The sequence below is a fragment of the Accipiter gentilis genome, chromosome 4 (assembly GCF_929443795.1).
Source record: "Accipiter gentilis chromosome 4, bAccGen1.1, whole genome shotgun sequence".
NCBI classification, from domain to species: Eukaryota; Metazoa; Chordata; class Aves; order Accipitriformes; family Accipitridae; genus Astur; species Astur gentilis.
The window spans coordinates 46,960,469-46,975,851 of record NC_064883.1 but is presented as its reverse complement, the minus strand read 5'-3'; the positions used below and the strand labels follow the sequence as shown (position 1 = coordinate 46,975,851).

At 42.1% G+C, this 15,383-nt stretch overlaps 1 protein-coding gene across 12 annotated transcripts in view; it reads left to right on the top strand.

The window, feature by feature from the left end:
* The window catches only part of SCAP (SREBF chaperone), a 66,902-nt gene that overhangs the window by 22,587 nt on the left and 28,932 nt on the right, over positions 1–15,383 (top strand). For all 12 annotated transcript variants that reach the window (XM_049799223.1, XM_049799214.1, XM_049799212.1 and 9 more), the window contains 2 exons: positions 10,180–10,309; positions 12,124–12,281. In XM_049799223.1, coding sequence (XP_049655180.1) covers positions 10,180–10,309; positions 12,124–12,281 — 288 coding nt within the window. The remainder of the gene's footprint in view (positions 1–10,179; positions 10,310–12,123; positions 12,282–15,383) is intronic.

The window sequence follows — 15,383 nt, the reverse complement described above, 5'->3', positions numbered from 1 at the left end:
TCAACTGTCTGTCATTCTATCTGTGCGCTTTCTAGTCTGCCTATGAAGTTTATAAAGGAGCTGTGTGATGCAAAATGATTTAGGAGAATGGTTTTGAAGCCCCTTTTTCAATTTCTCCAGTGCAAGAGTCACGTTGATTTATCAAGGTGTTAGGAGTGTCCCCTTCCCTGCCATGCTTCCTTCCTTCCATCTTCTGTTTTTTCCCCAAGCTGAAAAAGGAAGTGGTGCTGAAGGGAACACACATCCTTGCTATGAAGTGATTTGAGAGTAACTCCTGTTTTCATGGGGCTAGGTAGCTTTGCAGTTGCAGTCCACATATTGTTCATTCATTGAAAACAAGAAATAAAACTTACTATATCCAGTACATTACCAAGTATATTGTATTTCAGGTTCCTTGGTTTGTACTATAATTTGGGTATTTTCTTGCCAGAGCTCAAATTCAGGGGCTGCTCTCTACAGTGAGCACTTGATAAATATCCTTAGAAGTCTGAGATGCCTCGTCCTTGTTTGCTCTGTGTGGAATAATCTGATGTTTGTGGTGTGTGGCTGCACACAGTTGTTAGTTCTGTGGCTTGTGCAACTATAGCTGTTGAACGCTAATCCCTTAACAAATGGGTAGGGACTACAACTGCGTAAACCTGGAGCAAGATATTCAGTAGCTTTTCAGACTGTACTGCACTAGAATCCTTCTAAACAAGTGTTTTCATCAGATATGGTAAAGTTTTATAGTTTTTTGGGGGGGGGGGGGGGGACCACAAGGTGCCAAGGCCAACGCAAGGGCTATAATTTGTTTTTTAATCAGGATGGCCAAATATTTAAAATGGTGTGAAATAACAGGAAAAAAGAAGTGATCAACAGTCATCTCGGTGACTGCTGGCTATCTGTGGGGTGGTGCTGGAGACTTCAAAAGTATTTTAGCAATTATTTGGGAAAATGAATTTTTAGTTAATATACTAACTCAGTTTAGGTTGAAGTTAAGTCCTGGAACTGTGTTATCTGGTGGGCACTTCATGCATTATATGCTTGCCCTATTCTCTTACTCTTTCCTAGGTATCTGCTATTGGCCGCTGTAAGAAATAAGCTGCTGGGCAGACAGACTCTTGGTCTGACCCAGCACAGCTAGCTTTATGTATATTTGTTTTAGACTACATCCATCTGAATAGCCTTCTGCAACACAAAACTGGCAGCTGTGGGGCATGTTCAGCACACAGCGTGGGCTGGGTGATGTCTGCAGGAGCCGCAGCAGTCAGTTGCTTATGGGAGCTGTCGGACGGCCACCTCCTGTGGAAACTTTCTGTTGGCTGGGGGCAGGAACTTGCTGATGGCCACAAAGTGTCACATCCACATTTTTTCATGCAGTCAGATCCTGAGGACTCTGAGTAATGGTCTTTGGCACCGATTTAGTGCTGGAATTTAATTTGTTTGTGCTCTTCAGAAGTGTTCCATTTTCTTAAGACAGATCTCACTGATTCATCTCAGCCACCTCACTGCAAAAATGAGTGAGAAATGTGCTGAAATTTGGAGAAGGAAGCTGGTGGAAAAAAAACGAGGCCCAGCTTCAAGGTAGAAGCTCATTTAGGCAGTGTTTCTGTCCAACATGATTGATAAGAGACCCTCAGCACTGTTTGCATAGTAATACAGATTAGTGTCTGAAACAAGCATGGATCGATTAAGTAGTAGAAACTACAGGTCTTTCTAATGAGGAAAGAAGATACACAAGTGATCCAGTGGTTCATACTGACTTTTATCAACAGAGGAGGACCTAATAATGTCCTCAGTGTTGCTGAGAAGGAAATTAACTCAGTTGTTCTCATTTTCCTCCCCCACACCTCAGTAAAACTCAACCATCTTTGTGTTCAGATAACTTTTTTTAAAAGGTGAAGTAAACCATGTGGTCCACAATTTATTCAGCATCAGTTTTGGTTCTTGATCAATGTGACAACAGTTAATGTGTGGGTGTTTCTCCTGTTCCTAAAAGGTCAGTTGCCAAGGATCAGGTAGCACAGTCACCACAGAGTGTCTGTTACAGGTTGTTTGAATGTATTCTGTCTTTAACCTTGGAAGTATTTTGTGTAGACACTATTTTTAATGTCAGCTATAGACAAGACATAGCATATCTGGTTTTGTTAATAAATTAACATTCAAAGCACAAGCAAAAATGCCTATGACTCATTCTTACTCTAAAAGTCTGAAAATCCAAGTTGTATTAGTTTTTGCTTCACAGTGAGTGGTTTCTGCTGAACTAGCTATTGAAAGGTGTAGGGCTTGTTAGTTAACTTTTTGTTTTTCTATGTATCCCTTTGGCGGTGACATTAATTTTCATCACCTCACTTAAATGGATCTGCATTTAGAAACATTCCTGCTCTTTCAAAGGACAAACTTAGCTGAGTGTATAATATTTTTTTTTTTCCCCTAGCAGAATGAGAATGCCACTAGATGATACCTATAAATCTGGTAATCAGGGTAAATTTGAAATTCCTGTGTAGTTCTGAAGAATAGTTTTTAGTTAAAGTAAGAATTTAAAATCAAACAGTTGACTCTGTGAAGCAGGTTTGGGAGAATTAAACAGGGTGAGTCTTTGCAGGGGTTTGTTATTTGACTGAAGCACTAGGTTCTGCTAGTTCTACTAAAGAATGGTAGAACTGACTGGAACCAGAGCCCTTTTGTGCATAGATATTTCTAAAAGGACACTTCACTTTCTAACAGGTTTGTACTATCTTGTGTGATAACCAGAGGAGGTGAGTCGCTGTCAGACTCTTCATGTTCCAAATCCATAGAGAATACAGTCCCCTGTGGGACTGCATGGTGAAACTAGAAGCAAGTTCTGTGTGGCGAGACCTCTGTTCTGATTTGCAGAAAAAAGGAAACTGGCAGCATGGAGCAAGGGGAATCTTTACTTTTGCAGTGTGGATTTTTGAGGGCCCTGTCAGTGGGAAACAGGGCAAAAGCAAACATAATTTATTCAGAAACAGGTATTGTTTGTGCACTTACCAAGGCTAAAAGGGAACTGTTGCTGCCAGATATCTGGCTCGCTCTACCTTCTGGCAAGACCCTTTTTATCAAATTTCATATCTCTCATTAGCAATGGGTTTTCAGGTTGTTCTATCTGTGCAATAGTTTAGGCTGGGAACAGGCTAAAAGCTTGTTCTACAGTGTGCAAAATGGAGGTGGTAGCTATTTTAAGGCAATATATCACCACCTTCCCTGTTACCTAAGACTTGGCAGCTCTCCATTTTCCTTCATACTCAGCAGCTGAAGACTGTTCTGGGGTGGTGGAGATCTCTGCTTTGATTCTGAGAAGGAGGAATATGCAGTTGTAGGGTTTGCAGTTCTATTGAGTTGCCAGCTGCCTTGGGCTGACCTGGCAGTTCTCCATCTTGGCCCTTTAAGCTGTCTTGAAAATATGTAAAGTAGTTGGATGAACATTTCGGCTTGAACCTACCTCATGCTTGGTAGCTAAAATGCACTATTGCTTGAATTCAGCAATACCAACTTGTAAATGATCTCTTTTTCCCTTATTTTGGATTTGCAGAAGGGTGTCAGGGTGCACTGTCATGTGAGCATCTAAAAAGAACCCTTCTCAAAACCAGAACTTCTTTTTGAGCTTTCCTGTCACCTATTTTATATTCTACTTTTCTTCCGTCCTTTCTCTATGCTTTCCATTTGGGTGTTCACCTCTTTCCCTGATGGTCAAAAAAATCTCTAACAAAGAGAAATGTGAGGAGATTCAAACCTGAGTGCTAGAAATCACTGTAACTCACTTGGATCAGTTCTTGCCTTTCGTAAGAAGTGCACATGGAAATCACCTAGGCCTGTCACATCTCGCAATCCTTGCACCATTTAGTGACTGTGGGAAGCCAGGATGCTTCTGACAACTCATCAGCAGCCCTTGGTTTGCTTTTTTTTTTTAAGTATCTCTTTACTTAAAAGATGCTCTAACATTGATGTCTGAAGTAGTAGGTCTAGTGAATTTCTCTGTATCGCTGGGTGGTTCTTTCTCACTCTGTCCTTTTTTTATCTCTGCTGTCAGTCTGTCTCAGGTATCACTGACAAGATCAGCTGGTATCACATGCCTGTATAAGGCTAAGTAAATTCTAGAACTAATGTTTTAGCATCTTACTGAAATAACTTACTGTAAGTGTGATCTAGAATGCATGCTTTTTGTGTTCTTCCATCAGATGTTCTCAAAACCTTTCATAAACATGAGTCTTCAAATATCACTGTGATATAAGTAAATATATGTTCCTGCTTCCCCTATGGTGTGATATATATTTATGTTGTAGTTGGCTCAAGATGAGGGACCTTTTGAAAAGACTCCCAATAGTAAGTCTTGTTCCTGAGCTCTGCTGCCAAACAATACCATGAGCAATCTACACTATCTAGATCATGTTGCAATAAGGACTATAGGAGCTAAACATAGGTGTGTACAGACATCAGGGTCTGTTTTAACCTTTTATTTAAATCTTTTACATGTGGATTTCCTGTGGAGCCTTTTCTCTGAAGATAGTTGCTGAAAATGGGGATTATAATAAAAAAGTAGTTCTAGCATATTTTTTTTTATGTGTGCCAGACAGTCTGCTAGGAAGTCCTGTTCCTGATGGGTGCACATCAGTGTCTTCTAATACTGCAGCTGCCACAGCTCTTCTAGTCTCAGTAAAATATAGAATAGAATCCTAGAATGGTTTGGGTTGGAAGGCACCTTAAGGATCATCTAATTCCAACTCCCCTGCCGTAGGCAGGGACACCTTCCACTAGACCAGGTTGCTCAAAGCCCCATCCAACCTGGCCTTGAACACTGCCAGGGATGGGGCAGCCACAGCCTCTCTAGGTAACCTGTTCCAGTGCCTCACCACCCTCACAGTGAAGAATTTCTTCCTAATATCTAATCTAAATCAATGCTCTTTCAAACTATGAAGACAATATCACCAAAGACAAAAGCTCTTTCTCCTGATGAAGGTCATAACCAATAAGAGTAGAGCCATGACTGAGAAGTGTTATGCCTCACTGTCTTTAGCAGTGATGAGTATTAGGATTAGGACTCATTCACTTACAGGGAAATGAAAAGAATTGTGTTACTTGGCAACGTGGCTTTTGTTGACTGAACAGCATGGAAGTGTAAAGGAAGCTGAAGGAGCCCATCAGTGTGGCCTGCAGAAAACTTTAGAATGGATAGAGAAAATCTAACGCTGTTTTGTATCACATGAGCAAGAGGCAAACGGTTTGAGTAACTGCAGTGTTAGATGCTGCTTACCTCTTCCTTGCCTGCTGTAGGGATGGATTAAAAACAAGGGTTGGAGGGGGCATACAGATCTTTTCCTACAGCATAAATCCTGTTCCATATTCATGAACTAATCAAATTGCAGGTAAATGCTGAAGTTAATTTAGGTATCAACAGATCTACCCTGACCACAGGCCTGAAGAGGATGGTGGAATATGGGAGTCTTGGTTGCCTTGGTTTGCCAACAGCTGCAGTAAGATATAGTCCTCAGCAGCACGCAGACATCTCCAGATTTTATTTTCTTTCTTCCATCAGAAATTTTCCTTTTGTTCTTTCCCTCCTTTTGTTGCCCTTGAGTCTTCCAAGAAATGCCATTTACTCTTTCCTCTATTGCATTTGCATGTACTTTCAAATTTTTTGGACAAGTTTGAAAATCCTAACATGAGAAACAAAAAACAATGAAACAAAAAGAAAAACCCTTAGTCATTTAAAAATAGCCATTAGGGAGCTGTGAAGTTGCTATGTCCTGTATTTTGGGAGGTGGCTTGCACTTCAGGATGGGAGTGGTTCACTTCTTCCCCTTGATGGAAAATTAAACTTTTTTTGAACAACAGGAAAAACAAATACTGAATTCTCAGCTGACCTTCCTATTAGCTGCCATCAGGCAGCCTGTCCTGTCTTGCGTCTTTCTCCGAGGCCTCGTGTAACCCTGAGCCAGCTGGAAGCTGTGTACAGATTGCCGTTATTTAGATGAACTTTTCTCCTTCCCAACTTCTCAGGTAGCTTCCATAGCTAATCCCAAGGCTGTTGTAAACAGCAGGTACATATGTAGGAGGAAATCATTCAATAGTAGAGGAGTTGACACACATCTCCTCTCCATTCTGGCAACAGGCATGTTTCTTGCTCATGAAGTGTTTTTATTCAGATGTAAATATACTAGTGGCTGAGAACCAACATGGTGGAGCAACTGACAACCATCTCCAGAGGCTAGTTTTTTTAAAACATAGAAATACTTTTTTTCCATGTTTCTGTGGTATGTAAACTGGCACGTTAAGGCCTTCTGTTGTGGCCTCGAGCACAGAAAGGGCATAACAGAATCCAGAATTGCTTGATGTGACACACTCAATACTGACAAAACATCTATGGTTATGGCCAGGTTGTTATTTTGCAGACAGCTGTGGAAATTTAGGTCATTCACCTTTCCCAGCTCTTCTGTCCCTCTGCTGCAAGTTGCTGCTCCCACAGCTCTGCCAGCAGTTCATCTTAACCTTCTAATCCACGAACAGGGGTGAGTTCTGCTTAACATTGCTGTTAATGACCTGGATGAGGGAGCAGAGCGTGCACTCACTACGTTTGCGGATCATGCCAGCTGGGGGAGAGCAGTCAGTATGGTGGAGAGAACGATTGCCATTCAGAGACACGTTGATGGGTTGGGAAGATGGACTGACAGGAGCCTCGGGAAGCTCGGCAAAGGCAAAAAGGCAAATGCAGAGTCCTGCGCCTGGGATGGAGTAAGCTCCTGGAGCAGGACAGGCTGGAAAGCAGCTTTGCAGCAAAGGACAAATTAGACATGAGTCAGGCAGCGGATGCACTAGCAAGGGTAGCCAGCAGTGTTAAGGGGAAGGAAGTCTTTCCTCTGTTTGGCCTTTGTGAAACCACAGTCCAGCATCCACTCTGGGGCTCTGCAGTATGAGGAAGGCATTGACATGCTGGAACACATCCAGCAGAGCTGTCGGAGTGGGCAGCTGTGGAGTACCATGGAGGAGGAAAGGCTGAGGAGACTGAGTATCTTCAGCTCTAAGCAGTGATCTTACGGCTGGCCTACAACTACTTATTGGGAGGGTGTAGAGAAGGTGGAGTCAGATTCTTCTCAGGGTACACAGTGGAAGGACAAGAGGTGATGGACAGATAGGAAATTCTGAATAGATCCAAGGAAAAAAGTGTTTGTTATGAGGGTTATCTAATACTAGAATAAGTGCTGAGAGAGGCTGTGGGACCTCAGTCCTTGGACATATGCAAACCCAGATGGGACATGGCTCTGAGCAACCTGCTCTTGTTGGCCCTGGTTTGAACAGGAGTTTGCACTGGAGCCCTCCAGAGATGCCTTCCACAGAGATGGGGTCTGTGATGTCTGGAGGTCACTGCTTGAAGCAGCACCAACCCCAAAGTTAGGCTTGGAGCCCTGTCTGGTTGACTTCTGGATATCTCTCATGATGGAGAGTCCACAGCTACTCTGGTCCCTTTTCCAGTGTTTGACTGCTCTCGTGAAGAATTTTTTCCGTACGTCTGATTGGAATTTCCCTTGCTGCAGCTTGTGTCCTTTCCCTGTGCAACCCTGAAACAAGTCTGGGGTCATCTTCACCATGCTGAAGACTGCATTTTAGATTTCCCTCTCACTCTTCTCCAGGCTGGATGAGTCCAGTTAACCCACTATCTCCTTTTGCACCATGTTCTCCTGCCAAATCACCATTTTGGTGGCCTCCACTGGACTAACTGTGGTAGCACAGGCTGGTCAGGCTGGCAAGCACCTCTGGAGGTCATCTGGTCCAACCCCCCTGCTCATGCTGGATTTAGGGGCGCTATTTGGAATGAGCAGGGTGAGGAAGGGTGGCTACTTGTTCTGTAGGCTAGATATGGGTGACTGAGACAAAGGGAGGATGCAGTCACCTTCTTGGGTGGTGGCCATTTATTGCTTCTGTAGGCAGAGCTCACTGCGCTCACTGCACCCACTGAAAGGACTTTCATCTCCGGCTACAGACAAGAGTTTTCCCTACCTAGCAATTAGTAAGAGGGCAAAATCCTTGCATCCCAGCAGGCCTTCAGGAAGTGAAAAATAATCCACTACACCTCTGCCAGGATTTGGGGCATTTTTGCTTTGAAAGACAGCAAGAGTTGAAAGGATTTTCAAGGTTGGATTGCGTGCAGGGCTAGCCAAATCTTGCTAAATTGGGAAAAAGTACTTGTGAAGTGTTCAGTATCTGGAAGAGCTCAGTGTTTCCATCACCCTTTACTTGGTGCCATAGCTGTGACCTCTGGCAGTGGTCAGGTCTTCACCACGGACTGTGGAGATCTGACCATCAGCTGCACTGCTCTCAGCATTTCCCGCAGCTTCTGGATATCGAGGCTTCTGATGAGGTGCAGCAGCAGGCGCTGCTTGTTTCGGCGTGTCTGACAATAGCCTGGTCCTAGAGATGAACCTTCAACCAGAGAAGCGGCAAGATCACTTCTGAAGCCTGAGGTGCTCCACTGCTGCTGGTGAGGCAAAACCAGCCTCAGGCTGTCCTGTTGTAACTCCTGCAATGCACTGGCAGTTTAGATTCAGTGCCCCTAATTTAAAATGAGTTAAGTTCTATAAAAGATTATTGTTCTGACTCCTTAAAACTGACAGGTGGTTGCACAGGGAAATCCACCTCTGGATAAGTATGTAGCATGAATCTAAAGTGTTTTCCTTCGATTTCTGGAAACACTCAGGCATCAACTTCAAAATAATTTAGTGAAAAAATCATTCTTCCTCAGTCACCTGTTCAACTCATTCTGCTTTGTTTATCACATATACTTGATTTTATTATTTTAATTTATGTGTATCTCCATCTCTGTCAGATGCAGGATGATTGCTGTATGTATCTCCCATGGGCTTTTGTTTTCAGCAGATCATTTGTGACAAGCAGGTGCTACGTGTCATTTAGAAGGACTAAAACTGATTGCTGCTTGTGAGAGAAGAGAGGCTGTGCTGTGCCTCCAGATTGTGGCTTTTATTGGGCATTTTCACCTCTCGTGTATTATGACCTGATTTTATTATTCCTTTTTCTCTTCCCTCCCATTGCATAATGAAATGATAATAATTAGGTGTTGTATTTTTGTCAGACTAATAAAATAGCGAATCTGACAAGCTTTACTTCTGATTTTGTTGTTCTTTTTCAGCCTTTTGTTGTGTTGTTTATTCTGAAGCCTTGTCTTTAGCTGTTGCTTGTCCCCTCCATAGCCTTTGATGATTCAAGCTAATCCCTAATGATGTGGGCAGAGTATTGCATGAAAACAATTCCAAGGCCTTTATATTTATTCTGGCAATATTGCAAGAAAAGTTCAGCTATAAACAGGAAAATACGTCAGAAATTTAAGGCCTGATAGATAGTCGTGCATCAGATGATAAAAAGACAGAAGTTATATTCTCTGGTTCATTTTGGTGCTGACAGTTGCAGTTTGTTGGTTGGTTATCTCTGTAACAGCAGTCTTGCTTTTTCCACCAGTTCGATTCTAATACGGTTTTAATCACTTCTGAGAACCTCTGGAGCTAAAAACAATATTCTAAACTCTCTGAAACCTCAATACCTCAGCTTTCAAATAGTTTGAAGTGTTTGTTGTGGGGTAGCTGCTACAATCATCTGAAAATTGTAGTAGCAAAGGGGCAAGAATATAAATATTTCATAGCTCTTTTGGTGCCTTATTGCTACTTAAAAGCCCTTTGAGGACCAATGAAGTTAATGACAAATACCGGAAATAGTTTAAATCTTAATGCAGAAAATTAGGTGATTAGTACAGGGTTTGGGTCAGGAAAGCAGCCATCTGAATACAATGAATGTCTCATTTTTGTGCTGGCTACAGAATAGTTGAGATATGGCTGTACTTAATGTTTTTAGCACTACTAACTTTCAGGTGATGGAGAGTAATTCAGGTAAGGTCCTGCGAGAACTACCCTTCTTTTTCTCCTAGGACTTCTAGTTAGCTCTTTCCAAGGGAAAAAGACCAATTATCTCTTGTGTTGGGGAAACACATCCAACAGTTCCTATGAGAGCTAATGCCCTCTTGTATTGCAGCTGTGTCTCCTGTCCTGCAGAGGTTGGATTTAGCTGAAGTGGGCACATTTTTCATGACCCGTTCATTTTTTGAGCTCTTCTTGGAGACTGTCTAAAAGCCTAGCTAAAACCAAAGCATGATGTTTCTTGCTTATGTCTTAATCATAGTTACCCGCTGCTGAAGCTGCCACTGCCTGGAACGGGGCCTGTGGAGTACAGCACCCCTGTGAAGGATTACTCTCCGCCCTCTCCAGACGTGGGTCTACAGCAAGGGGATCTCAGCGAACGTCCCGACTGGGTGAGTCCTGCACTGGGGGTGGCTAGGTTTGCTGACTGTGTGTGTGGGATCAATGGGATGATGAAACATCCCTGCTGTGTTACCTACACTTTACTGTAATCAACAGAAAATATTTCTGGAGACGTGTTGCTTTGTGAAGCTGCTAAGTTTAGGCTGTATTTGTCTTGTATTAGTCTTGTTCTATCAGAAAACCCAATGCTAGGCATTTGGAAGAGTTAAAAGCTCTGAAATGCTGTTTAAGACCCCGCTTGAGAAGCAGATAACTTTATCTAAGGCAAGTAGTACACTTTTTAAAGCATTATTAGGTTTTAAATAAGTTTAATGATGGGTTCTGGAATAACAGGCCCCAATTTCCTAATGTCATATGAAGGCATGCAGTTTCCCTAGAACAGCAGGACAAGCCTCCTGCTGACACACACCACTTCACACACCTGCCCTTGGCCTCCTCTGAAGGGTGAGAGTAGGATTTAGTCAGCCTTTACTGCTGTAACTGTCTGTGGAGATGCTACCAGTGGTTACGATGGTGGGTTTGGTGTTGTCAACCTCTCTCTGAAGGGATCTGGATTCTGGCTATCAACCAGCTTATCTGTTGAAGATCATTAACTAGCTGTCAGAATGGGAATGTCTGTCTCGCCTGGAGGTGGAAGACAGACTGTCCAGCTCCTCAGCACTTATAATTTTCTCTCTTTTGGCTTTAAAATATTGCACCTAGTAGGGTTTTTTCTGATGGTGTAGGTAGTCTAGGCTTCACCTCCAAGACATAAGCTTTTTTCTTAAGGTCACAATCAAGAGTTTTTCATTTGAATTAGAATTTAGGCAGCCACAGATTCTGGCTGTGGAGGTAGCTGCTACAATGTGATCTAGAGAATGTAGGGATGCTTGAAGAACTTGGTGAATTGAGTATAATCTAGAGGTGGGTTTTGGTTTTATTTTGGGTTTGGTTTTTTTTTAATTGACTGGTAGGTATCATGCAGGTAAATGAGTCTTCTGTTAAGGGTTAGGAATTAACTTTTTTTTTTTTTTTCATGAGCAAACTGGAACCCTGATGCTTTCCAAGAAGGCTGATAACCTGGTCCAGGAAATCAGGAAACAATCTTAAAATCAGCCTTTGTAACTGGCATTGTTCTTTTTCATTCCAGGGTCTCTCTTAAGTAGAAGTTACCTGTTGGCTTAATGCTTTTGATGTCTCCATCTCTCTATTCTCTCCATGTGTGCCTTTCTCACTGTTATTGAAATAATTTGCTGCCTTATACACTCCCTGGTGCCACTGAGAGCTTTTTGCCCTATGCTGTTAACTTGGGCTGCTACTGGCTGATTAAATCTTGCCTTCTGCTTTGTTGTCTAGTTCAGCTAATAGAGCACAAAAGTTCTGGCTGCCACAGCATGTCAGCACTGCAGTCCCCAGAGCAGGGTCAGCAGCCTGGGCACAGCGACCAGGAAGATTTAAATGTCACACAGCAGAATCAGCACAGGTTGGGGGAACCACAGCGTTGTGAGAGGCATCTGTGAGAGGCAGCGAGTCCCTGCTCCTGCCTTTCATTCCAGTACCAAATTCAGTAGGAGGTAGGAGCTTCTGCCTCACAAAGAAGCGCAATAGATGGATGCCAAAATGGTCAGTGGCATTTTGCCTCTTTGAGAAACAGACTCTTTTTGTTCTTGCTAGGTTAGTACTGTCATGTTTCACCTCTAATTTGGGAAAGGAAAATATAGTCTGGCAAACTCCTTCCTGAAAGGTTGCCAAGCTGTGGTCTAATTCTGCTAAGCAGCTTCCCACTCACCGTGTGTTTTCATTCTCCCTCTGGTTTTCCCCACAGTATGTCGGTGCTCCTGTGGCCTACATTCAGCAGATCTTTGTGAAAGCTACCGTCTCCCCATGGCAGAAGAACTTCCTTGCTGTTGATGTATTTCGTTCACCCCTCTCCCGTGTCTTCCAGCTAGTGGAGGAGATTAGAAACCATGCCCTGAGAGACAGGTAATTACTGTTCATTAAAGTTTGCGTAGAAGGCAGACTGACCCACTGTTGTACATGCTCATCTTCTAAATTACTGCCTCTGATTATTAGCTTTGAATTTGTAAAATTCTCAAAATTAAAAGAAAATGAGACATCACTGCTAACAAGTGACATCATATGCATCCTGCACATAGAGCAGTTTAGCTTTTGTGCTAGAGAACTTGCCTGTCCGCTAGTCACAGGTAATTGTCAGGAACCTTCTAGTCAGAGTCCTAGGCAGAGAGGTCTGGAGGGGCCCTCCAAGGTTATACCTGTTACAGCAGATAGCAGCATCATATAATCCCTTCCTAAGCATCCAAGCTTCATATTAAAGCATGTTCATCTGACCTCACCATGCCTATTGTGAAGCTCTTCCAGAATTTTATGTGGTCAGGAACCTTCTCCTGACTTGCCACTTCAGCTATATTTAGGACAAGTTGATACCTGCTTGTTTTTGTCCTGACACAGTCTTTGTACAAAAATAGCTTTCCTCTGCTTCCAGATATTTACAGGGAGAACTTGTACTCCCCACCCCAAATCCTTGTTTGTTAAGGTAAACATATGAAACTCTTGGCTTACTCTGGTAAGATGGCTCTGTATTCAGTTTGTCATCCTGGTTGCTTCTTTTGGCATTGTTATTAGTGTATCATTCCTGAACGTGGGAGATTAGAACTGTACACAGTATTCTCAGAGGAGTCTCATTTGTGTGTTATTTTCCATGGAAATGCCTTTCCTAAAATATAGTGAGGTTGCAGGTCCATTTTTCATGGCCAGTCACATCAATTTTACACATTATGAAGTGATTGGTTAACATCTCCATGTCCCTCTCTGTCAGTTCCAGCTGACGAGCTCCCAGCTTATAGCAGAAACTCTTTTTTGTCCTCAAGTGCATGGTCTTGCCCTTTGTACTGTTAATAGAAAGGGAGTTAAATTTATTCCAAGCCTCACCATCATCCATTTCAGATATTCTGTTCCTGTTCTGTATTAACAGTATTTCTTCATTTTGTGTCATTGGCAGATGTCCCTATACCTTATTCCAAGGCTATTAATAAAAGTATATAATAATCCTGATTCTCTGAGCTGTCTGTGAGAAATTCCACTTTATTTTCCTCAATACTGGTGGTCCCCCTTTCAGCAGCTCCATAACCATTTTCCTGTTAACCTCATTCTTTACTGCATCACAATTTTTGTGCAAATTTTTGTGTCCTTCCTGTGAACTAAATTTTCTGTGTGGTGCTGCACCAAAAGCTTTATTGGGGCCCAAGTAGGTGAGATCTGCTGTGCTTTCCCCATCTGAGAAGTCAGGCTTTTAAAGAAAAAACCACTCAGATTAGTCTGGTGTATTCTCTCTTTGTAAACTAAGAAGGCATTTTATATACATTAACTTGCCTCTGTTGTTTTTAAAATAAGTTTTCCTTCGGGTTCTAAGTTTTTAACTGTGGTCAAGTTCTTGGCCTTGGCTGAGTTTACTTTCTAAGGACAGAAATGCTTCCCTACTTGTCTGTCTATGTTTAGTGAGAATAATGATGCTGAGAACAAACCAAGTGTGGTGAAAAATGGTGAGATTAGAGTCTTTGATCATGTCCTAGCTTTTCAGCCAGGAGCTTTCTTCATTCTTTGTCCTCTAACTCACACAGGTAGGGAAGATTTACTGCTTGTTCATACTTCCTTGACAGCATCCTTCATTGCTTCATTTTTGAGAGTGTCCACTTTACTACTCTACCAGATGATTTGTCCTTTTTTTTAAACCATTCCTTGCAAGCTAGCTGCCTGCTCTCTCTGTGGTAATTTTTTAGAAATGCCATTTATGCTCTTAAATATGGAGCTCTTTCCTACCAGCTCACAAAGCCTTGGCACTGACATTCTTTCTATGTTTTTAGTTCATCTCCTCCTTTATCTTATGTGTAACTTTAGATAGTAATTTGTATATACTTGCCAATTACAAGTTAGAAGCAACTTGCTCCCAGGACATGTGTTGTCTTCTCATTATCTCACCTTGGTGTTGCCCTTGATGAACAGTGATGCAGAATGGAAGCAAAAATTAAACTTAGAAAGTCACCAGAAGAAAAGGACTTAAGCACTTAGACCTAAACCTTGGGATAAGGGCTCCCATTTTGGTGACGGACTCAGATATTTCAGGAAACATCTAACTTTGAGATAAATTCTGAAATTACCTCAAAAGTCATTATGAAGTTCCTTGTTTGTTGTTTTTGTCAGTATCAAAGTTAAGTGCAGCTGATTTTCTTAATACAAAAAAAGGCATTCTATTATACTGAAGTCCAGAAGGAGCTGAAGATTATTGACAACTGGATAGGAAACACAAGGTGATTATATTTTCATCAGCTGTAAGCTTGGTGAAACTCATAATTTGTAAAAAGTCAGAAGTGACCTGAAATTTGTGGTTTGCTCCAGTGCATGTTTTTTGGTATCACTCTGCCTCCACAACACACTGGTAGGGACATTAGCTGCGTCCTTTTGCTTCACAGATAAGAATGTACATAGGCTTATCTGCAGTATAAACTGTTATCACTGTTATGTTTCAGAATTAGCTGAAGCTGAAATACAAAACAATACTCTTCCTGGAGCTATCATTGGAGGCATCACTGCATCAGTTCCTTTAAATTATCTTTCAGGAAGCTTTTGTTCCTATAAACACAGTATTTTTGAGCATATTTTCTAATACTTTCTTTTGATAGCTGTGACTTCTCTGGCTATCTTACCACACAGTGACGGGATATAGGATATAGATTGTGGAGGGAGTTTTCACAAAGAAATAACTCCAGTCATCATTGGTTGGTTTCTGTGTTTGCTCTTTGTAGTCATTATAGAAAAAAACTCTTCTAGAGAAGACATTTCACAATAGGACCCTAACTGATTTGTCTTCTGAAGCTACCTTCTCTGTAATCTGTGAGGCTGGAGCCAGGGAAGACTCTTCTCTTGTATCTTAACTTAGCCTTTGTTAAATTTACCCTTCCTGTGCAAATACCACCAGTTGCCCATATCATGCTGAGGGAAGTGTTCTCCTTTGGACCAGCAGCTGTTCCTTCTCTAGCCAGATAGTATGCTGACAGGTTTTCTCACTAA